Below are 27,594 nucleotides of genomic sequence, written 5' to 3' on the forward strand. Positions count from 1 at the left end.
TCCAACATGGCGGACGAAGGTGATGTGATGGAACATGAAAATCTCACGGAAAATGACTCTAATTCAACATCTCAGCATCAATCGTCTTTAAAAAATGAAGTACCGAACAGAGAGTTATCTCAAGAAAATAACAGGCAAAGGTAAATATTCTGCTTGGACATTAGCCTCATAAATTGGCCCAATCCACTCCGGATCGGAACCGTCCGTATCGTATCCTTGTTTTTTTCACAGCAGCTAGCGATAGCGTGCATGCAGCACCATTCATTTCAACGCCTTCTTGAAATATCTGCTACGACCTCGTCCTCTATCATGAAACTTGCCGATCTATTAAATGGTACTGAGGTTGCAGATAGCCCGATTATGTACTACACCTGCCTGGATTTTTTTTTTCTAACAAGTTTTGTGTAAAAATCAAATGATTTTCTCGTGTGGCTGTGATTGTGAGGCGCTTCTTCTAAGAAACTATATATAAGGCTCCCCTGTGAGCCATAGGGGTCTCATATTTAGGGCCTTTTTAACGCTATACGTTTTTCAAATCAGCGTTGATGGGTGAAAGTTTTGCGACCGTTAGCCAGCCAGAACTGAAGTTCCATGTGTATACTGTACACCTAAAGCTTTCCCCATCCTTCCTACTCAACATTCATAATGCTTGTGTCCCTTTTGTTGAGTTATGCTCAATAATTTCTTCAAAAAAGTCAATTTTCTACTCGGTACTCTGTCTGTTGCTTCATTGTCGCGGCACACGTTCTGTCACGTACGGGACCTTTATACCCTGGACTCTGTCGCGTTGCATGCAACGGAGGAGTCCAACCTGGGCTAGGCCTACTGTTCATTGATCATTCTTCTCTTTCAGAGGGTTTCCAGTACCAGGTCCAAGGTTCCGTAATTTTCCTCCCAGGTATCCAGGTCCTCCAGGCCAGCATATGAGAGGTGGTGGCCATGGAAACATGCCACAGCAGAGACCTTTCTTTGGCCGACCTCCCCCAGACAGGATGTTTCGTCCCCCTCCATTTGATCAAAACATGCCTCGAGGACCACCACCACAAGGCTTAATGGGAATGCCTCCTTTCATGAATGTGAGTACATGTAAAGGCAATGCCAAAGCAATTATGTGTGGGCTACTACAATGTGAGTACAAGGTCCCTGGGAAAAATTAGGAAAAAAAATACTTTTTAATAAGGCCTGAAAGGTCTATTAATATTTATTAAAATAATAACCCCTTTTTATATAGCGTTTTTCACACGGGGCGTCCCTAAGCGCTTCACATTATTACCCCTGGTCACTGGGCCTTAAAGGATTTGGGTACTTTTTCAAAATGTCCATAGATTTACATTAAACTTAAAGGGTTTGAAGGTCATGCTAGTGGAAAGCTTCCCTTCAAATATTACTTACTGAGGTGCTGTAGTTTTTGAGAAACGAGTAAAACAATGTCATGAAAATACGTGTGTTTAAAATGATTTTTTTTTAAATCGTCTCATGAGACGAAAATTATGTTCATGACATTGTTTTACTCATTTCCCAAAACTACAGCACCTCAGCACGTAATATTTTCAGGGAAGCTTTCTACTATCATTATGTTCAAACTGTGTAAGTTTAGTGTAAATCTGTGGACATTGTGGTTTTTGTCCTACAAAAAGTACATAGACTCTTTAATTCACACCTTGAACCATCTCAGCTCCCTGGGGAGTATAATATACAGCCTCTTGCAACAAATGCACTACTCGGCTAAATCAATCTCAAGAACCATCTCTGCCCTCACAGGTACCCATTGACCCCTGGGTGGAGAGAAGCAATTATAGTTTAGTGTCTTGCTCAGGGACACAGGTGTCATGACCGGGATTTGAACCCCACTTTGCTGAACAGAAGCACCAGAGCTTGAGTTTGATGCTCTTATCCCCTCGGCCACGACACCCTACACCATGCACACATGTACGTTAGCTGGTGCGCTCCATAAAGTGTTTCTCCTTTTCGAAGACCAGATATCATGTCTGCACAAGGCAATTTGTGCAGTACATGACAAGACAAGAAAATAAGATGAAACTTCTGACGATGACAAGAGCAAGCTAGTCGAAACTTTGAGAGCAATTTAACAACTGACTCCGCGGTAGTATAGTTAATCACGATCCTATAAGCTAAAGTAGTAGTCCACGCCTATTTTCCATACCATCTGCCCGGGTAATAGTAAAATAGCAGGACAGTTCTTTTCAGAACTGAGAAGTCTCCCGAACATCTTCTCTGCGGTAGTAGAATAAAGCAAAGCAGTTCTCTAAGAACAAACTCTACCTGGCAAGTAGATACACACATGGTGGTACCGCAAACCAAATTTGTATTGATACCTCACCATGCAATGCCTCAAATCCTATATTACATGAAACTTGTTGTTTTTGTTATTCAGAGGCCACCACTATTGCCACCTCCCTTTGGAATGCCGCCACCCCTTCTTGGTAACCTACAGCAGCAACCTATAGCAGGCAACCAACAGACACCATCTGCTACTTCACCTGCTGCTGTGGCTGCTCTAGATCCTAATCAAGACTTCTGGGTTGAGCATGTTACTCCTGAAGGAAAGGTTAGATGACATCTGTTTGTTCAATTCTGTAATAAGGGAATAAAAGGGTAGCGACGAGTTCTTCAACGTACGTTTGTACCGGCAGGGTCGGCGGCCGTGTGATAAAGGCCTGAGCCGAAGGCGAGGGCCTTTATCACACGGCAACGACTCTACTTGGTAACAAGATTTGGAGAGCTGTTGATAGTATAACACATTGTGAGAAACAGCTCCCACTGAAGTAACGTAGTTTTCGAGAAAGAAGTAATTTTCCACGAATTTGATTTTGAGACCTCAGAATTAGTATTTGAGGTCTCGAAATCAAGCATCTGAAAGCACACAACTTCATGTGACAAGGGTGTTTTTTCTTTCATTATCTCGCAAATTCGACCACCAATTGAGCTCAAATTTTGCCAATTACCAATAGTGTCCAGTGTCTTTAAAAGGGACTTGAACCTGCAGTCCCAGATTAACGAGCTGTCTCTCTATAAACTGAGCTATCTAGCCCTCATGTTGACAGTCTCCTTATTGTGTCAATGCCTGTTGTTTGGAGATGCCAGTCAGAAGCAAACCTGTAACTGCCACAGCCATGGATCACTCCCAAGTTTAATATACTACGTGGAAAGCGGCAGTGGAGGGATCACCTTAAAGTCACATGGAAATAATTTTTTTTTTCTTTCAAACATAACAGTATATGCTTACGAACAATAAAACAATTTTTTTAGTAATTGTTTGTCACGATTTATATGTTTAATAAATATATAAAGTTGTTTGGGGGGCTGACTCCGCCTTCCCCTTTTGTGACGTCAATCGAGGCAGACTTTGCCTGCAATGCGTATAGTAAACACACGTACATGTACGTCCAAGTCGTGAGTTGGTACATTTCAAAAAGTGTTTTTCTGCATTCAGCAGCAATACACCTGGTCGGCATTGCCGGAAAAAAAAGAAAAAAAAAACTCACGACTTGGTCCGTACATGTACTTTGCAATTGTGTTTACTCTACGCATTACAGGCAAAGTCTGCCTCCATTGACGTCAGCGCCCTCGCGGGTTGGGGTCTACTCTTAAATTTGTAAATAACATGGAAACTGATTTTTTAAAACCTTAGTTAACTGTTTATTCACATTCCACTCATCAAAACACATATAGTGACAAAAGCTTTATTTTGAAAAAATACCACTTCCAGGTGACTTTAAGGTGATGCAACTTTTGTTTGTTACTCAGATGCCACCATTATTGCCACCCCAAATTGTTTAGTATTTACTCAGTCAGTTTCCCTTGCTGTTTATTACTGGATTTTACAATTTGGTTTTTAATGAGACATTTAGGGTCTACTCTCTTCATCGGGGGAAAAAATGACAGCTTATGACAATCTTGTTTTTGTTTGTTTGTTTTTAGACGTATTATTATCATGCCAAGAAGCGTGAGTCTGTGTGGACAAAGCCAGCGAATGTCAAAATTATTAAACAGACAGAGCTGCAGGCTCTAGCTGCTGCAGCTGGTATCACAACAAGTACAGCAGCATCAACTACAGCGGGAGCAGCATCAGTGACCAGTGTAGAGGCAAACCAGACCTCAGCAGCATCTGGGATTAACCCAGGGAATCCAGCTGCTGCAGCAGCTGCAGCAGCAACTGCTGTAGCAACAGCAGCGAAGGCAGCCTCTGTAACGTCTATTGAAACTACACAAGGTTAGTAGCTCCCTTCTACTTTACACGGATGAGATTGTTCAGACTTTTGGCTGACTTCAGACTTTTTATTTCGGCCTCGTGAAGAAAATCAGACAATATTTGTTTCCACAATCACAGAAATTCTGCTCATTGGTCTACTTTTCTAGTGCTTTGGATACTGTTTCCAAAAGCTCCTTGGAATCTATAACCCCAGGGGTTACCAAACAGTAGATACGGCATCATTTCAACATACCTTTGAATTTGTATCCAAGTTTCAGACTTTTTCGTTAGTGATGACTCTCACCCCTGACTTTAGTTTACTTATGTATGTAATTTCCTTTATATACCTAGGGGTGAGCCAAATCACTAGGAATTCGTTGCCTTTTGGGGCGTGTTCATACAAATAAATATAACAGCACAAATTAATAAATATGTACAAAATAAAACACAAACACAAGAAATACACCTATAAACATCTTAAAAGGCACAATACAACATTAATACAACCAACCGAGGACGAACCAAAATGCAAATAAAAAATGCCTATGTGGGTCAGGGGCTGCAAGAGTAGAGTAAACCACTATTACCCGCAGGTATGCAGCCCCGCACATAACAAAAGACAGTGGCAGGACGTGACAGACTATAAAAAGCATACAAAGCTACAAACCGATCCTAGGATCAGTCTTGGATCGGTCTTAAGGCTGGGACTCGTCCTAAAGTTAACAAAAGTTTTGTGAAATCAACCCCTGAAATCAACATTTAGGATGAAATCTTAAGCCTTTAATTAATTTGTGAAGCATTTGTGGTATCTGTTTTTTTCTATCCATTGTACCGCTACAGCTCAGACTACACCAGCTATTACAACACAGGTTGCACCTACTGCCACGACACTGAGTACATCAACACCAACACCTGTAGCAACAACACTATCCCAACAGCAGCAACAGCAACATCCACCACCATTGATGCCTTTCACTGGTGTACCACCCATGCTGACTGGTCAAGGACCTGCACCAACGGGAATGCCTCCTCCACCATTCCACTTATTTCAAGCTCACATGGCACGAATGAGGATGCCTGGCTCAATGTCTGGAATCCCTCCTATGATGCCTATACCAGGTTAGTCTCTACACCGCGTGTGAAATCCTCGTTTTTAATTTCTCCATTCTTTTGCGACTCTGCTTTTTTCTCGTCTCTGCCATTCGGGTTAAGGCTGGTACAGTTCGCGTTTATTTACAAAATTGCTTACTAACAAAAAACTGGAATCGGCCATTGATGTTGAACTCTGAATGTTTTCGCCTACATTGCCTTTGTGAAGTATCAGGGCAGATATTCACTCTTTGCACATGTTGAAAAGCCTTTATTTCGTCGTGTGCCCGGCAAAAGGGCGTAAGGCCTTACGCCCTTTTGCCGGGAACATAAAGTAGTTCGTCCCAGTAACAAAAGGACGTAAGCAACAAAATGGCTCCTGACATGAAAAATATGTCATTTTTGTTTGTTCTTTTGCTAGAATTACCCTGAAGACATGTTTCCCCATTCCCCATGCAGAATTTAACCTTTCTAGAATGACTTTTGCATGGCAACAAATTTACCAAACTTTCCCGCTCATAATTCTTGAAACACAAATTTAAACATAAATTGCTTACGTCCTTCTGCCGGGAACTTTCCCTTACGTCCTTTTGCCGGGCACACGACGATTTATTGAAAAATATGGCTATTACTTTATTGGGTTTCAGTCCCTTTGCAGCGTTGAATAGGTCGCCGTGTGAAAGAAAGACGTTGAGCAGGGTTGTCTAGAGCCTTTGCTATTTCCTTTCTTAATTCTAAGCTCAGATATCTAGGCTCTGATAATCAAACGGAAATAAAAGTAATGTTCAACCTTTCATGTGAGAAATACAGGAAGCAGAATTTGTTTAAGTTTGGCTTTTGCCATCTGAAAGACTGACCAACCCATTGTCAAGCTAAACAACAAACACTGATCCTTCATCCCTTTGTGAGCAGCATTGTATCCATTATCTGACCAACAAAAGGCACCAACAACACAGTTTCGTAATAAGGGTACCTTATAATCATTGGACTGCAAATCATTGGAGTGACAACTTTTGAACAACTCTATACAGCCACGCGTCTGTACGTGCGTGAAAGCGTTCTTTATTTTTGTATGTTCCCTTAGGGGAATCGAGACTGTCGAAGTGAAACTGACACTGATGTTGGTCACTTCATACCCAAGTGACTTCGTACCCAAATTGTCTTACCTAAGTCACTATGACCCAAGTGACTAGGGTATGAAGTGACCGACATTCACTGACACCAACCCTAAAACTGCCTTTCACACAAGGAACAAATCGCATGTACTTTTTGAAAACATTATAATGCTATTATTTACAGGTATGCCAGGTGGACTCCTTCCCCCAGGAAATAATGTTGCTCCACCAATGTTTAGGCCACCATTCCAGCAAGCACCAGGGGGAGGACCAGCAGCTGGTGCAACAGCTTCTAAGAGTATATGGACTGAGTACAAGACAGCAGATGGACGGCCATATTTCTATAATACAAGAACCATGGAGTCCACTTGGGAGAAACCTAAGGAGTTAGTGGAGGCAGAGGAAGCCAAGAAAGAGCCTGGTTAGTACAAACGCTTTGTAAAGTTAATATTGACTTTTTAGCAAATGATTATGTTTTTTTTGAGAAGCTTGCCAATGATGTATGGATTAGTTTCTTAAGATCCTACTTTGTCCTTGGTCCAGTTAAGGAAAAGGATCCTGTCAAGATGGATGGTGACAAAGAGCTCCCCAAGGAGGAAGAAGAGAAGAAAGAAGATGAGGTTAAGATGGAAGAAGAGGAGGAAACAGTAGATGACATCAAAGAGAAAGAAGTGCAGAAGGTGATTACTAAGTCTTTAATATCCAAGCATTGTAGTCAATGACAGAGATTGTACTTAATAGACCGATCCATTAAGCTCTGCCTCATTGCGTATTGACCAATCACAACCCATTGCACAACCAAAAGTCCGACACTATAAAGTCCAACATGCGTGCGCGTATGCTTGGCGCGGGCGGCAGAGTTGTGCAGAATGGCATTGGAGAGGCTCACGTGTTCTTGCTCACATGTATCAGTGTATTAGTACTGGATGATGTTCGTTCTTCCTTAGATGCATGCCTAGTGAACTGCAGTTTGGGTTATTGTGTAATTACCAATTCTACATTTTCATCCTTCTGTTGCAAGAAAGGAATTGTGTGACAATAGACCCTATGCAAAACGCGCAGTGCACATACACTCGCATCTCCTGTCGGCCATTTTGTGTGTCAAAACAAGCACAAAAGATTCTAGTCTTGGTTCTGTCTATGGACCCAATTGGTGGTTGCTTCGTTATTAAAGCCATTGGACCCTTTCGGTAAGCAGTATTGTCCAAGGCCCACACTTCGTGTATCACAACTTCTATATCAAATAACAAACCTGTGAAAATTTAGGCTCAATCGGTCATCGGAGTCGAGAGAAAATACCGGGAAAACCCACCCTTGTATCCGCGCGTTTCGCCCTGTCATGACATGTGTTTAAAATAAATCCGTAATTCTTGACAGTGAGAATTGATATTGTTTTACTGTTTTCTCAAAAAGTAAAGCATTTCATGGAATAATATTTCAAGAGAAGTCTTTCACCACTACCTTCTGTAAACCCTGTAAGTAATTTGTAAATCTGTGACTTTTTTGTCTGTACCGAAAGGGTTCAATGGCTTTAAAGGAACACGTTGCCTTGGATCGGTCGATTTGGTCTTTTGAAAGCGCTTGTAACCGTTTGTTATAAAATGCATTGGTTAGAAAGATGATTTAAAAGTAGAATACATTGATCCACTCAAGTTTGCTTCGAAATTGCGTGGTTTTCCTTTTTCTTTGAGAACTAAAACGGTCGGTCATTTAGGGGAGTCAAACATTTGACTCCCATAAATGACCGACCTTGTTAGTCGACGAGGTAAAAGGAAAACCACGCAATTTCAAGGCAAACTTGTGTGGATCATTATATTCTACTTTTAAAATATCTTTCTAACCAAAACAAACGGTTATAAACACTTTTCAAAGACCAACTCGACCCGATCCAAGGCAACGTGTTCCTATAAGTCATTGTTCCTTGTTGTGCCATGAATGTCATGTGCTCTAACTGGTTAATACCCCGCTCACATCTCCTCTTGAAGGATTCGGGTACTTTTTCAAAATGTCCACAGATTTACATTAAACTTACAGGGTTTGAAGATAATGATAGCAGAAAGCTTCCCTTCAAATATTACTAACTGAGGTTGTGTAGTTTTTGAGAAATGAATAAAACAAGTCACAAAATAATGTTTGTCTCAGGAAGATGAAATTATTTAAGCATGTGAAATCCCATTAACCAGTTATGATATTATACCAAACCATAGCATAACTGGTTAATACGTTTTTACATGCTAAAACTGAGACAAAAATTATTTTTTTACTCATTTCTCAAAACTACAGCACCTCAGTAAGTAAAATTTCAAGCTTTCTACTATCATTATCTTCAAACTGTGTAAGTTTAATGTAAATCTGTGGACATTGTGTTTTTTGTTAGGAAAAAGTACAAAACCCTTTAAAAAAGATGAAGAAAACATTGATTTATTTATTGTCATCTCATTGAAGGAAGAGAAGATGATGACAGAAGCTAAGCAGATAGTTGAAGAACCTATTGATAAATCTAAGCCCATTGCAACCAAGCCCATCCCAGGAACACCATGGTAAGTTTCATATCACTGATCTCAGTAAAAAAGTAAACAGATTTGTTTGAAAACAAAAAACTATTTCACAAGGCACATATATCTTAGTAGCTAGATCAAGGTACTTAAAGGGAGTGTACACGTTTGGTAATTGTCAAAGACCAGTGTTCTCACTTGGTGTATCCCATCATAAGCATAAAATAACAAGCTCTCCAATGCTCATTACCAAGTCAGTTTTTAAGTTAATACTTGTTTTGAGTAACTACCAAACGTGTACCTTCCCTTTAATAGCATTATTATACATGTTCATACATTCTTAATCCTCTCAACTCCCAGGGAAACATTTTACGCAAAGCTGCTTAAATTAGCGCTAAGGGTTTAATCCAATCACAATACTGTCTCAGCCCTCTTAGGTTCCGATAAAATACACCTGGGTTAAGAGAAGCAACTAAGGGTTTAATCCAATCACAATACTGTCTCAGCCCTCTTAGGTTCCGATAAAATACACCTGGGTTAAGAGAAGCAACTAAGGGTTTAATCCAATCACAATACTGTCTCAGCCCTCTTAGGTTCCAATAAAATACACCTGGGTTGAGAGAAGCAACTAAGGGTTTAATCCAATCACAGTACTGTCTCAGCCCTCTTAGGTTCCGATAAAATACACATGGGTTAAGAGAAGCAACTAAGGGTTTAATCCAATCACAATACTGTCTCAGCCCTCTTAGGTTCAGTTAAAAATACACCTGGGTTAAGAGAAGCAACTAAGGGTTTAATCCAATCACAATACTGTCTCAGCCCTCTTAGGTTCCGATAAAATACACCTGGGTTAAGAGAAGCAACTAAGGGTTTAATCCAATCACAATACTGTCTCAGCCCTCTTAGGTTCCGATAAAATACACCTGGGTTAAGAGAAGCAACTAAGGGTTTAATCCAATCACAATACAGTCTCAGCCCTCTTAGGTTCAGTTAAAAATACACCTGGGTTAAGAGAAGCAACTAAGGGTTTAATCCAATCACAATACTGTCTCAGCCCTCTTAGGTTCCAATAAAATACACCTGGGTTAAGAGAAGCAACTAAGGGTTTAATCCAATCACAATACTGTCTCAGCCCTCTTAGGTTCCGATAAAATACACCTGGGTTGAGAGAAGCAACTAAGGGTTTAATCCAATCACAATACTGTCTCAGCCCTCTTAGGTTCCAATAAAATACACCTGGGTTGAGAGAAGCAACTAAGGGTTTAATCCAATCACAGTACTGTCTCAGCCCTCTTAGGTTCCGATAAAATACACCTGGGTTAAGAGAAGCAACTAAGGGTTTAATCCAATCACAATACTGTCTCAGCCCTCTTAGGTTCCAATAAAATACACCTGGGTTGAGAGAAGCAACTAAGGGTTTAATCCAATCACAGTACTGTCTCAGCCCTCTTAGGTTCCGATAAAATACACCGGGGTTAAGAGAAGCAACTAAGGGTTTAATCCAATCACAATACTGTCTCAGCCCTCTTAGGTTCCAATAAAATACACCTGGGTTGAGAGAAGCAACTAAGGATTTAATCCAATCACAGTACTGTCTCAGCCCTCTTAGGTTCCGATAAAATACACCTGGGTTAAGAGAAGCAACTAAGGGTTTAATCCAATCACAGTACTGTCTCAGCCCTCTTAGGTTCCGATAAAATACACCTGGGTTAAGAAAAGCAACTATGGTTAGGTGCCTTGATCAAGGACACAAGTGTCATGACCGGAAATCGGACCCACACTCCAATGCTTCAACCAACAGAAATTGAGTCCAATGCAGTCGACAGCTTGGCCATGACTCACTGATCAAAAGGAAGACTCAGGCCTTGAACTCAAGTTACTTAAAGACACTGGACACTGTTGGTAATTGTCAGAGACCAGTCTTCTCACTTGGTGTATCTCAACATATGCATAAAATAACAAACCTGTGAAAATTTGAGCTCAATTGGTCGTTGAAGTTGCGAGATAACTATGAAAGAAAAACACCCTTGTCACATGAAGTTGTGTGCTTTCAGATGCTTGATTTTAAAACCTCAAAATGTAATTCTGAGGTCTCAAAATCAAATTCATGGAAAATTAATACTTCTTTCTTGAAAACTACGTCACTTCAGAGGGAGCCGTTTCCCGGAATGTTTTATACTATCAACAGCTCCCCATTACTCGTTACCAAGTAAGGTTTTATGCTAATAATTATTTTGAGTAATTACCAATAGTGTCCACTGCCTTAGTGTTTTAATAATCTGAGAAGCCATTGCAATGATTGTTTCACATGTAAGTTTGGTAATGATGAACATTTAAATTCTTCAACAGGTGTCTTGTATGGACGGGAGACAGCAAGGTGTTTTTCTTCAATCCATCTACAAGAATGTCGCTATGGGAACGACCTGATGACCTTTATAATAGGGCTGATGTAGATAGGATGATTTTAGAATCTCCACCAGGACTAGACAAAGGAAAACAAGAAGAAACAACCGGTAAAGATAACAAATACACCATTCATCTTAAATCTGTAAGATTTGAGGCTTTGAATTTGGTCTTTATTAGTTGTTTGTATTTTACGTGATGTAGTTATAAGAGCTCTTTAAATGTTTTTGAATCTACCAGAATCTGACCAACAAGACTATCAGAAATCAGTTCGTTTGATCAAATCTCATTGACAAGGTTTTTACATTTATTAATTATACATTAAAGGCAGTGGACACTTGGTAATTACTCATAAAAATTGTTAGCTTAAAAACTTACTTAGTAACAAGCAATGGAGAGCTGTTGATAGTATAATCAACTGAGAATGGCTTTCTCTGAAGTAACGTAGTTTTCAATTAGAAGTAATTTTCCAAAAATGTTATTTAGAGACCTCAGAATTAGAGTTTGAGGTCCCGAAATCATCATCTGAAAGCATCTGAAACTTCATGTGACAAGGGTGTTTTTTTATCTTTCATTATTATCTCGCATTTCAACGACCAATTGAGGTCAACTTTTCACAGGTTTGTTATTTTTTTGCATATGTTGAGATACACCAAGTGAGAAGACTGGTCTTTGACAATTATCAAAGGTATCCTGTGTCTAGTAACAAGTAACAAGTTCTGTTGTGTGTTCTTGGCAGCTGCCAAGAAGCGAGCCGATGATTCTCTACAAGATGAGCAACAACCCAAGACCAAGAAGAAGAAGAAGTCAACCTCGGAGTCTTCTCCTGAGCCTTCTGATCCACTGAAGGAAGCGGCATTGGAGGCAGAAATCAAAGCGGCAAGAGAGAGGGCTGTCACCCCATTGGAGATCAGGATGAAACAATTCATGGACATGTTACTGGAGAAAGGGGTTAGTAACAGCTAGATTAGCTACTCTTTGTTTCATTTGAGAACCTAGGTCAAACTTGTTGACATGTTGCTGGAGAAAGGGGTTAGTAACAACTAGATTAGCTACTCTTTGTTTCATTTGAGAGTCTTAGGTCAAACTTATAGACATGTTCCTTGAGAAAGGGGTTAGTAACAGCTAGATTAGCTACTCTTCATTTCATTTGAGAGTCTTAGGTCAAACTTATAGACATGTTGCTGGAGAAAGGGGTTAGTAACAACTAGATTAGCTACTCTTTGTTTCATTTGAGAGTCTAGGTCAAACTTGTTGACATGTTGCTGGAGAAAGGGGTTAGTAACAGCTAGATTAGCTACTCTTTGTTTCATGTTAGCGTCTTAGGTCAAACTTATAGACATGCTGCTGGAGAAAGGGTTTAGTCACAACTAGATTAGCTACATGTACTCTTTGATTCATTTGAGAGTTGTAGTTCAAACTTATAGACATGTTGCTGGAGAAGGGGTTTGTGGGATCTAGATTAGCTACTCTTTGTTTCATTTGAGGTGAAACTTCATATTCTTCTTACTGACTTATTTATTCATTTTTGACTAGGTGTCAGCCTTCTCAACTTGGGAGAAAGAACTTCACAAGATTGTCTTTGACCATCGTTACCTTCTCCTGAACCCTAAAGAACGTAAACAGGTGTTTGAGAACTTTGTTAAAAACAGGGCTGAGGAGGAACGTAAGGAAAGGGCAGGAAAACTAAAACAGAGCAAAGAAGACTTCAAAGTTCTCCTGCAGGAATCCAAACTTGGACCCAAGTATGTTATATTGTTCCTCTTGTGGAAGTGTCGTTTCCGAGCGGTTAAGACCATCAAATTCAAATTCTCGTGTTTCTGATCAGCAGGGTGTGGGTTCAAATCCCCAGCCGTGACACCTGTGTCCTTAAGCAAATCACTTAACCATTGCTTCGTCCTTTGGATGGGACGTAAAGCTGTTGGTCCCATGTGTTGTGTAACGCATGTAAAAGAACCCAGTTCACTTATTAAAAAAGAGAAGGGGGGTCGCCCCGCTTTTTTTGGCTGTGACTGCTGTATGCGCCGTAGCACCTTGTAAACCCTAGGAGGTGCTAAATAATTGGGTCTCGGAATCCATCACTGCAATAACCTATCTTTCTGGAAGTTTATACTCAGCGCCTTGAGTACCTTGTTTGGTAGATCAAGTGCTATATAAGACTTTGATATTATTACTATTATTGTTATTACTCGGTGATTAAACGCGACCAGTCGAGTAGTAGATTTTACTAGTTGCCGAGGCCTACCATTGACTCCTATGTTTTTTTCCTCTTGATTTGTCAGGAGTTCCTTCAGTGAGTATGCCCAGAAGCACGGTAAGGATGCACGCTTCAAGAGCATTGAGAAGATGCGAGACAGAGAAAGTCTCTTCAATGAATTTATTCAACAAATCCGTAAAGCAGCCAAGGAGGAGAGCTCCTTGAAAGCAGAGAAGGTAATTATTCAAATGTCTGAGGCTTTCCGTCTCTTCTTGTGCCTTGTGCTTAAATATGCTCGACTAGGTCAGTCAAGAAGAAGTTGACCCGGATTTGTCAAAATAAATAAATAATAGTAATAATAATATACATTTGTAGAGCGTCTAATGCAAAAAGCCTCTAAGGGCATAAAGAGAACGATAAATTAAACGCTCGGAGAAAGATACAAGATACAAATAAGTAGCTTTAAACAAATGAGTTTTCAACAGGGACTTGAAACATTTTAAAGAACTAGCCTGGGGAATGTGTACAGGAAGACTAGTCCAAAGAAATGGTGCAGCGTAACAAAAAGATATGTGGGGGGTTTTTTAAATGGAAGAAGCTCTAGTACAAAATCAATGACTGTTGAGATGATCGTAAAGTCCGAGTAGGGGAATAATGATGAACAAGTTCAGATAAGTAAGCGGAGATGTGAGCCTTGAAAGTTAACAAAAGAATTTTGGATACTGTTTGAAACTCAAATGACACTCAAAAGTTCAGTAAAACATAGATTTAACAGGCGCTCTTTCCTGCTTATTAGAAAAAAGGAACGACAGAAATTGATCATTCCTTAGAGGAGTGAAGTCTATTTTAATCAAGGTACTCATTTTGCAAGCTGTCCACGAAATACTTGACAAAACAAATCAATGACTTTCTTATACCCTTCGCTACTTACTCGGATGTTTAGATTCATTAAATTATTAACATTTCATGGACAGCTACAAACATGTGTGCTTCAGTAAAACAGGCATAACTTCTCTCAGAAACTATTAATGTGTGGCGTGTCATGGCGGAGCGGTTAAGAGCACCGGATTCAAGCTCTGGTGTTTGATCAGCAGGGTGTTGGTTCGAGTCCCGGTCGTGGCACTTGCTACATACAATTGGGGAGGTAGTGCTTTCTGCTCAACAGACTGATGATACCCAAGCCCACATCTGTATGGACTGTAAAACGGGTAACCCTGTTTCAGCCCTAGGAGTAGGTGGCAACGGCCTCTGGAAAAAAATAATTGTAGCCCACACCTTGAAGTGGCCTTCAGGCCTTGTGTGTCTGGCGACTTGCATAAAAAATGTGGTAAAAAATTTTGTTTTTGTTTTTTTTTTCAGTAGAGCAGAAAAGAATGGTTGTGTAATATGTGCATCACTGGGGTTTTGAGTGAAAGGTGTTTTGTTTTAGAATCATAAATTCGGTCAACTTCTTTTCGACTGGCCTTGTACTATGTCTCTGCTTACCATAAAGTTCTGCGATTACGATTCCCGGTCACGCATATCATTCTTTGGGCCAGAAGTGCAGAATTCCAGTTGCCAACTCTGCACAATTCTTTATCTACAAAAAATAATGCATGTCCTTGCAATACTGGGTTTTTTAAAGGCAATGGACACAGTTGGTAATTTTCAAAGACTAGCCTTCACAGTTGATGTATCTCAACATATGCATAGAATAACAAACCTGTGAAAACTTGAGCTCAATCAGTCATCAAACTTGCAAGATAATAATTAAAGAAAAAACACCATTGTAACACGAAGTTGTGTGCGTTTAGATGGTTGATTTCGAGACCTCAAGTTCTAAATCTGAGGTCTCGAAATCAAATTCGTGGAAAATTGCTTCCATCTTGAAAACTATGGCACTTCAGAAGGAGCCGTTTCTCACAATGTTTTATACTATCAACCTCTCCTCATTACTTATTACCAATTAAGGTTTTATTCTAATAATTATTTTGAGTAATTACCAATAGTGTCCACTGCCTTTAAATACATAGTTATCAAAAAGATACAATTTGGGGGATTTACTCAAAGTGAAGTTAATTTTTTGAGATTTTGGCCAGCTAAGACCAAGCTGCTATTCCTTGAAGTTACAAGATTATGGACAAGATTTTATAAATTGGTTCAAGAGAGAATATCAAGCCCCAAGTAATTTATTTCAGTCCCAAAAATATTTCTGTCAGATGTGTATGCTTTAGTTTTCTTTTTAACTTACCCCCTTATTAAATGTACAATAACCCATGATTTTAATGAAAGTGTGCAATAACATATTTGAGAACTCAAAGAACTAATCAATTTATTGTTTTAATACGTCTTCATTAACAGGATGGTATATAACTTTCTCCCATTACATTCTGATCATTTGTACATTTTATTATTCTGATCATTTGTACATTTTTATTTTAGATGTGATAACAATGTTCTATTTTCAGGAAGCTTTAATTTTAACCTAGATTCATAAATACCCCAGACAGTTTCTCTACCCCTATTGGTGGAGAGCGCGTCACGTGGGGGTGTTTAAACGGTTGATAATAATATTAACAACCATAACATGATAATAATATAATTTCAAACCTCAAATTTTCAATTGTCAAAGTGTCTATAATTGTATTTTATAAACGTTTTTTAACAATCGGGCATTTATGAATGGGAATAAAAGAGTAGTGACTCGTTCTTAAACATCCGTTTAAAACCTTGCAGGGTAGTTGCCATGCGATAAACGCCCTCGCCTTTTCACACGACAAGGACCCTGCCGGTTTTAAATGGCCGTTTAAGAACTCGTCGCTACCCTTTTATTCCCTTATTAAATTGATGATTTGTGAATGGTTGGAGTATTTGTCATTCACAATATTCTGAAGTTTAAAAGTGGCTTGAGTTCTTCCGAGTCACAAGCAGTCTTCTGAGATGTTTATTCCACGTCATGACTTGCTGTCACTTGCCAATTAAGAAGGAATGTTATATTCCTAAAAATTGATTAACTTCAATGGTTAACCATCTGTGTGTAATTGTGTCTTTCTTTTGCAGATAGTTTTGCCAACTGATTATTTCGATCAAGTGGCTCTATTAGTCTTGCCAAATTTTATAATTGATTGGGTTTTTTTGTCGACCTGTTTTGTTGGTTGACTTCAATGTTAATCCTTTATCTCTTGCAGCTTTACCTAAAAACCCACTCACTTGGATGTTGCATACATAGTTGTTTTAAAGGGAAGGTACACGTTTGGTAATTACTCAAAACAAATATTAACTTAAAAAGTGACTTGGTAAGGAGCATTGGAGAGCTGTTGATAGTATAAACCATTGTGGGGACGACTCCTTCTGAAGTAACGTAGTTTTTGAAAAAGAGGTACTGTGTAATTTCTCACTAAAATATTAAAAGACTTCTAGCTAGAAGTCTTTTATTCCTATCTGAAAGCACACAAATTCGTCCAACAAGGGTGTTTATTCTTTCATCATTTTCTCGCAACTCTGATGACCAATTGAGCCCAAATTTTCACAGACTTGTTATTTTATGCATATGAACGGATACACCAAGTGAGAACACTGGTCTTGGACAATTACCGAATGTGTACAGTGCCTTTAATACTAATTTCAGCAACATGTGGTGCCTTTGAAATGTCATTTCTTAGTGGTTCTAGCTAGGTGATTATATTGCCATGGTGCCCATTTTCATTATTTATGTGCCCTTTACCAAGATGAAAAACCTTGGTGCCCTTGCCCTTCTGGCCTGCTAAATAATTACAAAAAGTTGATAATTAATCTTCGTTTTTTTTACAGGAGTTTTTATATAAAAATCAATAATGTTGAATTTGTATATGTTTGATTTAAAGTCATTACAGAATGTTGTTCAACTTACATTTTCTTTGTAGATTGTCGAGCAGGTTTAATTATTTATAAACCATTTCCTGCTAATATTGAACTTAAATTTTTTTTTTTTTTTTAACGGATGTTGCTTTAATGAATGAAATCTATTTCTTTGTTATCCCACAGTTCATTATTGATGCTTAAAACTAATTCATTGCTATTTAATTAATGTGTATTTTGATACCGTGGCAATCAAGTCACATGTTTATGAACATGTGTAAATAGAAGTTTGTTAATCTTTTTTTTTTTTACAATATCATTTAAAAAAAAAATAATAATATTTCGAAATTTATGTAATGTGGATAAAAAAGTTCCACTGAAACTTCCTTGAACTTGTCTAACCCACTGATGTTTTGACTAAACCACATTTATATTTTATCCAAACACATTTAAGTGCTTTGCCACCCACACAGTCCTTCGAGTGGAAAGCTCTAGCCAGGTGCATTATGGGAGAGAGAATGATTGCAATGCATTGTGGGCGTTTAAGGCTCCCTCGGGTTATCGTCCAATGCTTCACATTTGATGCTTAAAGCCGGTACTGACTCTTCTTTCTTGTATTATGAGAGTGCTAATGGTTAGATTGTAAGATTGCAAGATTCTGGAAGATCCTGAAGGCCCGGTCACATAGGCCACGATAACGAGAGTGTTCAAAATGCACGCCCTTGACTGGTTGAATGAGTGTGGGCGTATTCTGCGTGGAGCAATTCAGCCAATAGAATGCGTTCTCTTTGCATTGTTATCATCGTTTCGTTATCGCTGCAGTGTGACTCGGCCTTTAGAGTGTAGCTCCTTTTGTATGAGGGCTTGGAGCTTGCTCTATAAATAAACCAAGACTCGATACCAAACTATACAACTGTAACTGGAATTATATGCTACAATGTAGATGTCATTTTGGACTGAATTCATCAAAATCAAACACGGATTCAAGAAAGAATAGATTTCATGGAGTCCTTTATTTTCCACAACATCTTCATGATATGCTAGATGTCATTTTGGACTGAGTTCATCAAAATATGACATGGATTGAAGAAAGTATGGAAGGATAGATTTCATGGAGTCCTTTCATAGAGGAAATGTTGAACAATGATTTTCCTCATAAAAACCTCCAGGAAAATAAACAGAGAAAAACCAAAGCAAAAGGATCATTCCAGAGTCTTGTGTTTTCAGCAACTACAAGATTAGTCTGGTTTCCATAGTGATGGTTACCAAGGTAACCACATCGATGTCTTCAAGTGAGTGACACAAATAGATAAGGAATGTGATTCTTCTGTAATAACCAAGCATTTGGTTTAGGTTCAAACCAAAACTAAATCAAATATACATGTTCAATAAATACTGTAATAGATTGTGCAAGTCTCGCGGGTATGTCAACTTTCGCGCCGTTGTGGTCCCAACCATTGTTTCGTTTATTACCATGAAAATTATAATTTGTGCGTTGTTGTTAATTGTTTAAACGTTACAAAAGTAAAATCAATTCAGCAATATGACCGGGAAAAAACCTGAGAATATAGTGCAGGTCATATAGCGCAGGTCATATTTTTCTAGATACAGTGCTTTATTCGATTTTTATTCGTTTATTTATTTATTCGGTTACTTGCAAAAAGTTAGGAAAATTCCACCTCGATCTCAAAACTTCTGTAAACACTTGCGTTGGTCTCACAGGATGCAAAATTGGTCGTCAAGGCGTTGGCGTCCTCTTAAAACTGTATCTCGTGTTATAAACAAGCTTTCAGTAGTTGCACATTAAATATGCAGAGATTTACAAAAGAGGGTTGTACAAAGTTAAGAACAGGTAAACATCCTTGTCCAAGAGTTTTAATTATGCTTAAAAAAAAAAGGAACAAAGAGTTTGTGTATTTTAAATAAAAGCTAACATCATAGATCAAATTTAAAACAAACGTTCATTTTCAGAAAAAAGATATGTTCTTCAATTTCAATTGGTGTGTTTTCTCTATTTGATTCAGGCGAGACTTGCGCAGTCTATTATAAGAAAATATAACAATTTGGCCGAAAATTTTTAGGGTTGAAGAATTAAACAATATTTCTTAACATTGGAACAAGCTATTAACTTTAAATACTGTGAGTGAAAAATGTTCATGAGAGGGGAATTGAAATGAATGACTGAATAATAGTTGTGTCCTATTTCTGTTGACAGTATTTCCTCCTTAAAATTATTTATTTTTCTAGTTTCTTCTTTCAATAACTATTGCTCAAATTGCATTCCTGAATTTGTGACGGCTTCTATGGAGTAAGATAGAAAGATGATGACATACTGTAAAATGTGCATTGTTTCTTTTATTTAGATTTTTGTTTGAAAAATAGACTGGATTGAATACTTGTACAAGCCTTGTTTGATTTTGTGATTGGTTGATATAAAGCATCATACTTGTACTTCAGTATAGATTATTACTGATCTTATTAAAGGCAGTGGACACTATTGGTAATTACACAAAATAATTTTTAGCATAAAAAACTTACTTGGTAACGAGTAATGGAGAGCTGTTGATATTATAAAACATTGTGAGAAATGGCTTCCTCTGAAGTAACATAGTTTTTGAGAAAGAGGTAATTTTTCATGAATTTGATTTCGAGACTTAGGAACTTTGTGTGACAAGGGTGTTTTCTCTTTCATTATTAGCTCACAACTTCGATGACTAATTGAGCTCAAATTTTCACAGGTTTTTTATTTTATGCATATGTTGAGATACAGTGAGAAGACTGTCTTTGACGTTTACGAATAGTGTCCAGTGTCTTCAATTGACATATAAATCAAGACACTAGACTTTGTGCCTCTATTAAAGAAAAAATCCTGTCATTTTGGTGATTAAAGTTTGTAAAGCCCAAAATACTATTACATTTAAGATTGACATTTTACAACATGACCTTACTGAATCTGAATAATTATTGAGTATTGATTAACTTTGTCCCTGTTTTCTTTTCCTTTGTGGTGTTGTTTGTTGTTTTCTCAGCTTAAGACTGACTTCTTTGCATTACTGGATGAACTGAAGAATCTTGACAGTAAGTCTCGCTGGTCAAAGGTCAAGGATAGTATTCATCATGACTCTCGCTATAAAGCCGTACATCATAGCTCACAGCGCGAGGAACTCTTTAAGGAGTACATCAACAAGAAGGGGGATGTAAGTAAAACACTCTTCCTTTCTTGTAGAGATAACAAAAATAGTTCTGTTCCATTGATCAAATTGATACACCCTGATAGCATTTCTTACATTGTGAAGCAACAATGGTAACTTCAAGACAATGTAGCAAGACAGTTTTCTAAAGAACAAACTCTACCTAGCAAGTATACACACACATGGTGTTACCACAAACCATATATATAACGCCGTCGCTGCCTATGAGTCATGACTGACCGTTTTGACCCTGGTTATGATGGAGTTCCACTTGCACCGTTTAATGATAAGCATGTGGGTTCTTTGATTCCGTCTGTCCAACAAAGTTTTTGACGGCCCCGTGAGCGACTACCTTCCACCATCCTTGCACAATGTTTTTCTCAAGGTTGTCCCCCTCTCCTCTGATAATATGACCAGAATATTGAAGCTTATTTTTGTCAATCTTTGCGGACAAGGTGGGTCTATCTTCTCCTACCATGATCCGAACAAATGCATTGGTTTTGTGTTCTTTCCATGATATTCTCAGCATTCTCCTCCAGCACTACATATCTCAAAATCGTTGATCCTGTTCCTGTTCCCACAGCCCACATTTCAGACCCATAGGTGGCTATTGGGGAGACGAGAGCGTAATGTTAGATGTATATATAAATCCAAATTATACGTCAAATCAATTGTCATTTCTTTCTTCCTTAAAACATGTCTCAGGTTGTGAATGTAGATGCAGAGAGACAGAAGAGAGTAGAGACCAGTCTTAGAGAGAGAGAAAAGGAGGTACAAAGAACTCGTACTGAACAACAGAAAGAACTAGACCGAGAAAGAGGACAGTTCAAGAAAGAGGAGGCTGTACAGCACTTTAAGGCTCTACTCACAGACCTGGTAGGTGTTTATCAACCATCTGCCACTTAAAGGGAAGGTACACGTTTGGTAGTTACTCAAAACAAATATTAACTTAAAAACTGACTTGGTAACGAGCATTGGAGAGCTGTTGATAGTATACAAAATTTTGAGCTCTCTCTGAAGTAACGTAGATTTTGAGAAAGAGGTAATTTCTCACTAAAATGTTAAAAGACTTCCAGCTAGAAGTCTTGTATTCCTATCCGAAAGCACACAAACTTGTCCAACAAGAATGTTTTTTCTTTTCTCCCAACTCCGGTGACCAATTGAGCTCAAATCTTCACAGGTTTGTTATTTTATGCATATGTTGAGATACACCAAGTGAGAACACTGGTCTTTGACAATTACCAAAAGTGTACCTTCCCTTTAACATAATAATAAAAATAGTAATAATAATAACAGCTCTTATAAAGCACAATTCAAATAATGATCATTGAGCTTCAGAAAAAAAAAACATTAGCAATTTTAAAAACACTTTAATAAATATGTTTTGAGATTGTGTTTGAAAGCATCAACTGTTGGTAAGGATCTTATGGTTTGTGTTTATTGGTTCCAGAGAGTTGGCGCGGACACACTGATCGATCCATCGCCTTTCCATTTGTTACTCTTTGGGATGGTAACGTCTAGGTTCGATCGTAGGCCTTCCCTTGATGGTGTATGGGTGGCAATGTAATCATTCAGGTTGACCGAAGACAGATCATTCAGAGCTATGTAGATGTAGAGTAGTGTTTAAATTTGATACTTTTGTCAATTGGCAGCCAGTGTAATAATGGCTTCTTATATCAAGCTCTGGTCCGCCACGCAGTGACGCTCATGGCGCTCCAACATAATTACCCCTGGTCACTGGGCCTTAAATCATTCCTTAAACCATCTCAGCTCCCTTGGGAGTATACAGATTTGTGCAACAAATGCGCTACTCACTAAATCAATCACAAGAACCATCTCTGCCCTCACAGGTACCCATTTACCCCTGGGTGGGGAGAAGCAATTATAGTGAAGTGTCTTGCTCAGGGACACAAGTGTCACGACCGGGATTCGAACCCACACTCTGCTGAACAGAATCACCAGAACTTGAATTCGGTGCTCTTATCCGCTCGGCCACGACACCTCGGAGAGTCTAACAGGAGATATGGCAGCATTCTCAGCATGGTTTATTGGTATCATTTAAATATCATTATATGTAAATGCTTGATTACCCTTGTTTGGTGTCTTTCTCTAGGTGCGAGACTCGGAGACTACTTGGCGTGATGCAAGAAAGCAGCTAAAACGTGACCATCGTTGGGAATTGGCGTCACTTCTTGACAAAGAAGATCGAGAGAGACTCTTCACTAGTCACACCTCTTCTCTTGTCTACAGAAAGAAGGAAAAGTTTGATGAATTGTTGGATGAGACGAAAGGAGTGAGTTCAAAGCCCGAGATTATACACCCGACATTTCTTACTACAAAAGCTACTGAATTGAAATTATCTTCCAGTGCGCGCTAATCCTTCAGTCAGATGCTCGATTCGGAGTGTGAACTTTGCTCGTGCATTGTTTCTTTATTAGGTTGAATTATATAGGTTATAGGTTGAATACAAAAAAATTTAACGTGTCTGTGTCCCATTTTCAACTCGGCTTTCGGACTCTTGTGATTCTTGCGCTTGTGTGATAACTTGAAATAATATTGAAGTCTTATATAGCGCATGTACATGTAGCTACCAAACAAGTTATTTAAGGACCTTAGTATATACATTATACAGAAAGATATGTTATTGCAGTGATGAATACTGAGACCCAATTATGTAGCACCTTATATGGGTTTAAAAGGTGCTACGGCGCATACAGCAGCCGCAGCCAAGAACACCGGGTCGAACCCCTTCTCTTTTCGATAAGTGCACTGGGTTCTTTTACATGGGATCAACGGCTTTACGTCCCATCTGAAGGACGAAGCAATGGTTAAGTGTCTCGCTAGTGTCATGGCTGGCGATTCGAACCCACACTCTGCTGATCAGAAACACCAGAGTTTGAAATTGGTGCTCTTCACGACACTTGCATAATGTTTGTAACATTTTCATGGCATGTTTTTATCATCTAGGTTACCCTGACATCAACCTGGAAAGAAGTTCGTCGACTCATTAAGGATGATCCTCGTTATGTCAAGTTTTCCTCAAGTGATAGGAAAAGAGAAAGAGAGTTCAGTGAGTACATCAAAGAGAAATATCTGGGTGCCAAGACGGACTTCCGAGCTCTATTGACTGAAACTAGGATTATTACATACAAGTAAGTGACGTGTGTGGCTCAGGCCAACCTCATTCCCAGGGTTGATCGATCTCACCGCGCCATTTTTTCCCAGCATGCCTTGCTCGATCATAACCCCTGGAATTGGCAAATTTAAATGTGCTATATGGAAGCACATTTAAATGAGCCATTAATGAGCGTACACTTTCTTTATTCAATATTTTCTTCGCGCGCACACATGTCTTTACGTCTTAAAGAATGTTTTTGTTTTTTAAAAACGTGTTTGTGTCATAAAAAACGTGGGCATGATCAATATGCAAATATCTTAAAACTATGCGTACATGCACTTGACATCTAATGCATAACCAATTTCCTGAGCCAATCAGGGTTGTTTCCCAGTACATCCCTACCAGGAGTTAGTGAGGAGAGGTATTGATACGGCGCGCTGCCCATGGTAGCGAGGCTGGGCTCAGGCTCTTTGATGCAGCCATTTAACAAATACAACAACTCTGGACCAAAGTTCATGGCCCAGCTTATCGCTTGTCCGAATTAATAACCTGTCCATTCAAAGGATTCACTGAAGACCGTCAGAAATATCACTCTGACAAATTATTCTTCTTGCAGAGATTTCTTTTCCACAGTCTCTCGCATCAAAATTAATTTACAAACGTATGTACACTAGACATACAAACACAAGTTCAGATTAGCTAGGATGAAATTATAAATAATTAGTAAATTTGCAGGTACAACCATGTGTAAATTTCTTTGTGGGAGCGTTGGCTCTGAAAATAGCCAGTGGGGTCTCAACGTTTCCAACAGTATACTCTGCTCGCTTCAGGAGAATGCTGGGCCGCTGGTGGTGGTTGAGCTTAAGTATCGCTGGAGGGATGCACATTTGGGCGGGAAGGATCCAAACTGTTCTTGACTGAAGATGCGATGGAGCTTGTGAGATGTGTGGCCAATGTAGGGGAGTGTTATAGAAGCCTTGCGCTGTGGTCTTTCTTCCTGTGTGAGGCTTGGCTTGAGTTCTTCTTATGTTGCTAGGTGTTCCTCCCATGTTGGTGTAAGGACTACAATGCCATCAATAACATTGTCATTTTTCTGCTAAATAAAGCTGTGGCGTAAACTTAAAGCCATTATACACTTTCGGCACAGAAAAAAAAAAAAAAATCACAGATTTACAAATAACTTACAGGGTTTACAGAAGGTAATGGTGAAAGACTTCTCTTGAAATATTATTCCATGAAATGCTTTACTTTTAGAGAAAACATTAAAAGAATTATCAATTCTCGTTGTCAAGAATTACGGATTTATTTTAAACACATGTCATGACACAGCGAAACGTGCGGAAACAAGGGTGGGTTTTCCCCGTTATTTTCTCCCGAATCCAATGATTGAGCCTTAATTTTCACAGGTTTGTTATTTTTTATATCAGTTGCGATACACGAAGTGTGGGCCTTTGGACAATACTGTTTACCGAAAGTGTCCAATGGCTTTAAGCAGGGACTTTATTCAAAAGCTGTACCTGCCCTGAGTTATTCTCTAGAGTTATCTGCCAATTGGGCAGATCTAAATCTAACCTGCTAAAATACTCCCTCCTACCCTCCTCACCCCCTCCTCACCCCCTCCTCACCCTCCTCACCCTCCTCATGTGCTTGACAACAACTGATTCAGTTCAGTGACCACACACTCCCTACCCACTACCCGTGGGTTTCAGTTTAGGTTTTAGCTCCACTCAAGCTTGCATGCTTGACGACCAGAGCATACTGATCGAAATGTTGAGTCGTTAACCTTGGTTCTTTTCAGAACCAACACAACTCAAAAGAGATATTCACATGGTGTTACCGCAAACCTCTCTTACATGTAGCTTCTACTTCCACCATGCAAAGTTTCAAATCCTACTCACTTTGGAATTGATGTCAAATCACAGCTGTAACCTGACTTGTAAATATATTCACCTATCCGCATCTGTTTACTATTTATATTCACTTCTTAGTTTTCCACATCATGCAAATCTTCAAACACCATTAATCTGCAGCTAGTAATAAGTTGTGTTTCATTGTCCAATTCTAGATCTAAGAAGCTGCTCCAGGAGTCAGATCAGCATCTTCGAGACATTGAGAAAGTTCTTGAGAAGGACAAACGTTACCTTATCTTGGACTGTGTGCCTGAGGAGCGTCTTGAAATGATTATAACTTATATCAGGGAGTTATACAAGAAGGGGCCACCTCCTCCCCCAACTGCCTCTGAGCCTTCAAGACGTCTTATTCCTAAATAAATAGGACTTGATTTTTAATACCTACGAGCAGGGGCCAATTTCATAGAGCTGCTTAAGCACAAAATTTGCTTAAGCACGAAAATAGCTCGCTTATTGCTGGCCAAAATTCCATGTCATATACATTGCTTGTGACTGGTATTTAGCTGCTGTTTACTTAGCACAACAATTGAGGGAAGTCTTGGCCGGCAAACTAACTTTATTAAGCAAGGATTTTTTGAGCGTAAGCAAAATTTGTGCTTAAGCAGCTCTATGAAATGGGCCCTGGTGTTGGGGATTTTTTATCCCTACAGAGGGCTTCTATTTTAGGTTACTGATGCAGGGGTCAATTTCACAAAGAGTTAGGACTCGTCTTATCTCGAGTAAATCTTAAGGTCTGCATGCTACAGTGCAGTGCTAAGTCCTAAGATTAGTCTTAAGTTAAGAAGAGTTTTGTGAAATCGACGGCAGCTCTTTGACTGATGAGCATTCAAGGGTAAAGTCCAAACGAATTTGTTTGCTTTCAGATGCTTGATTTTGAGACCTCGAAATCTAAATCTGAGGTCTCGAAATCAAATTCTTGGAAAATTACTTCTTTCTCGAAAACTATGCTACTTCAGAGGGAGCCGTTTTGTACTTTCAACCGCTCTCGATTCCTCGTTACCCAGTAAGTTTTTATGCTGAAAATTATTTTGAGTATTATCACCAATAGTGTCCACTGTTGTTTGTTTTTCTCGTACAATGTATTTTGGAAAGGTTTGGAAAAACTCTATCTGCATTCAACAATTGTATTTTTTAGATAATCAATTAATTTGTTTTGGTTTGTTTAATTGTTGTTTTCGTCAGTTTTTCTTTTCTTGCTTTGCATTTATTTACTTTTATCATCTATTTAAGGCTAGTTTTTTAACCCATTTTAAGATAAAACTTATGTGTCAAAATTGAACTGAAACCTTGTATTTTCTAAAGATCATGCTGCACTTTTATGTTTGCCTTTTCAAAACTTCTTTAAAGGGTCTATGTAACTTTTGTAGGACAAAAAACACAATGTCCACAGATTTACACTAAACTTACACAGTTTGAAGATAATGATAGTAGAAAGCGTTCCTAAAAATATTATGTGCTGAGGTGCTGTAGTTTTGGGGAAATGAGTAAAACAATGTCATGAAAATTATTTTAATCATTTACAAACGTATTTTCTTGACATTGTTTTACTCATTTCTCAAAAACTACAGCACCTCAGTAAGTAATATTTGAAGGCAAGCTTTCCACTATTGATATCTTCAAACCCTGTAAGTTTAATTTAAATCTATGGACATTTTGAAAAAGTACCCAAATCCTTTAAAGAAGAACACAAGACAATTGTTTACATTGCAACACTTGAATTGTAAGAGTGTATGACCTGGAATCACAGGGAAGCCATTTGGAGACAATGGCATATGTTTCCTCTGGTTTCCTTTGGTGCCAAGAAATGAAAATGGCATTGCCGTCTTTAAGATCAAATTCCAGACCTAGGGTATTGGTTGTAAATCCTGCAAGATTTTGTCGTTGCCTTAAGAAGAGATGTTGACGAGTGTGTTGAAAACATACAGCATTGGTGTTTGACACAAAATGTTAAAGAAACTGGACACTATTGGTAATTGTCAAAGACAAGTCTTCTCACTTGGTGTATCTCAACATATGCATAAAATAACAAACCTGTGAAAATTTGAGC

The 27,594-nt window shown here is 38.8% G+C and overlaps 1 protein-coding gene across 1 annotated transcript; it reads left to right on the top strand.

Annotated features, from left to right (window-relative positions):
• On the top strand, positions 1-26,663 carry LOC117294462 (transcription elongation regulator 1-like). Its single transcript, XM_033776874.1, has 17 exons — positions 1-140; positions 854-1,076; positions 2,396-2,569; positions 3,943-4,234; positions 5,054-5,332; positions 6,602-6,838; positions 6,961-7,097; positions 8,863-8,957; positions 11,262-11,425; positions 12,055-12,266; positions 12,852-13,060; positions 13,598-13,748; positions 20,358-20,525; positions 21,225-21,395; positions 22,633-22,812; positions 23,487-23,671; positions 25,703-26,663. The coding sequence occupies exons 1-17, from the start codon at positions 7-9 to the stop codon at positions 25,905-25,907; spliced, it is 3,216 nt and encodes a 1,071-aa protein (XP_033632765.1). The 5' UTR covers positions 1-6; the 3' UTR covers positions 25,908-26,663.
• The last annotated feature ends 931 nt before the right edge of the window (positions 26,664-27,594 follow it).

This window comes from Asterias rubens, chromosome 9 (assembly GCF_902459465.1).
Source record: "Asterias rubens chromosome 9, eAstRub1.3, whole genome shotgun sequence".
NCBI lineage: Eukaryota > Metazoa > Echinodermata > Asteroidea > Forcipulatida > Asteriidae > Asterias > Asterias rubens.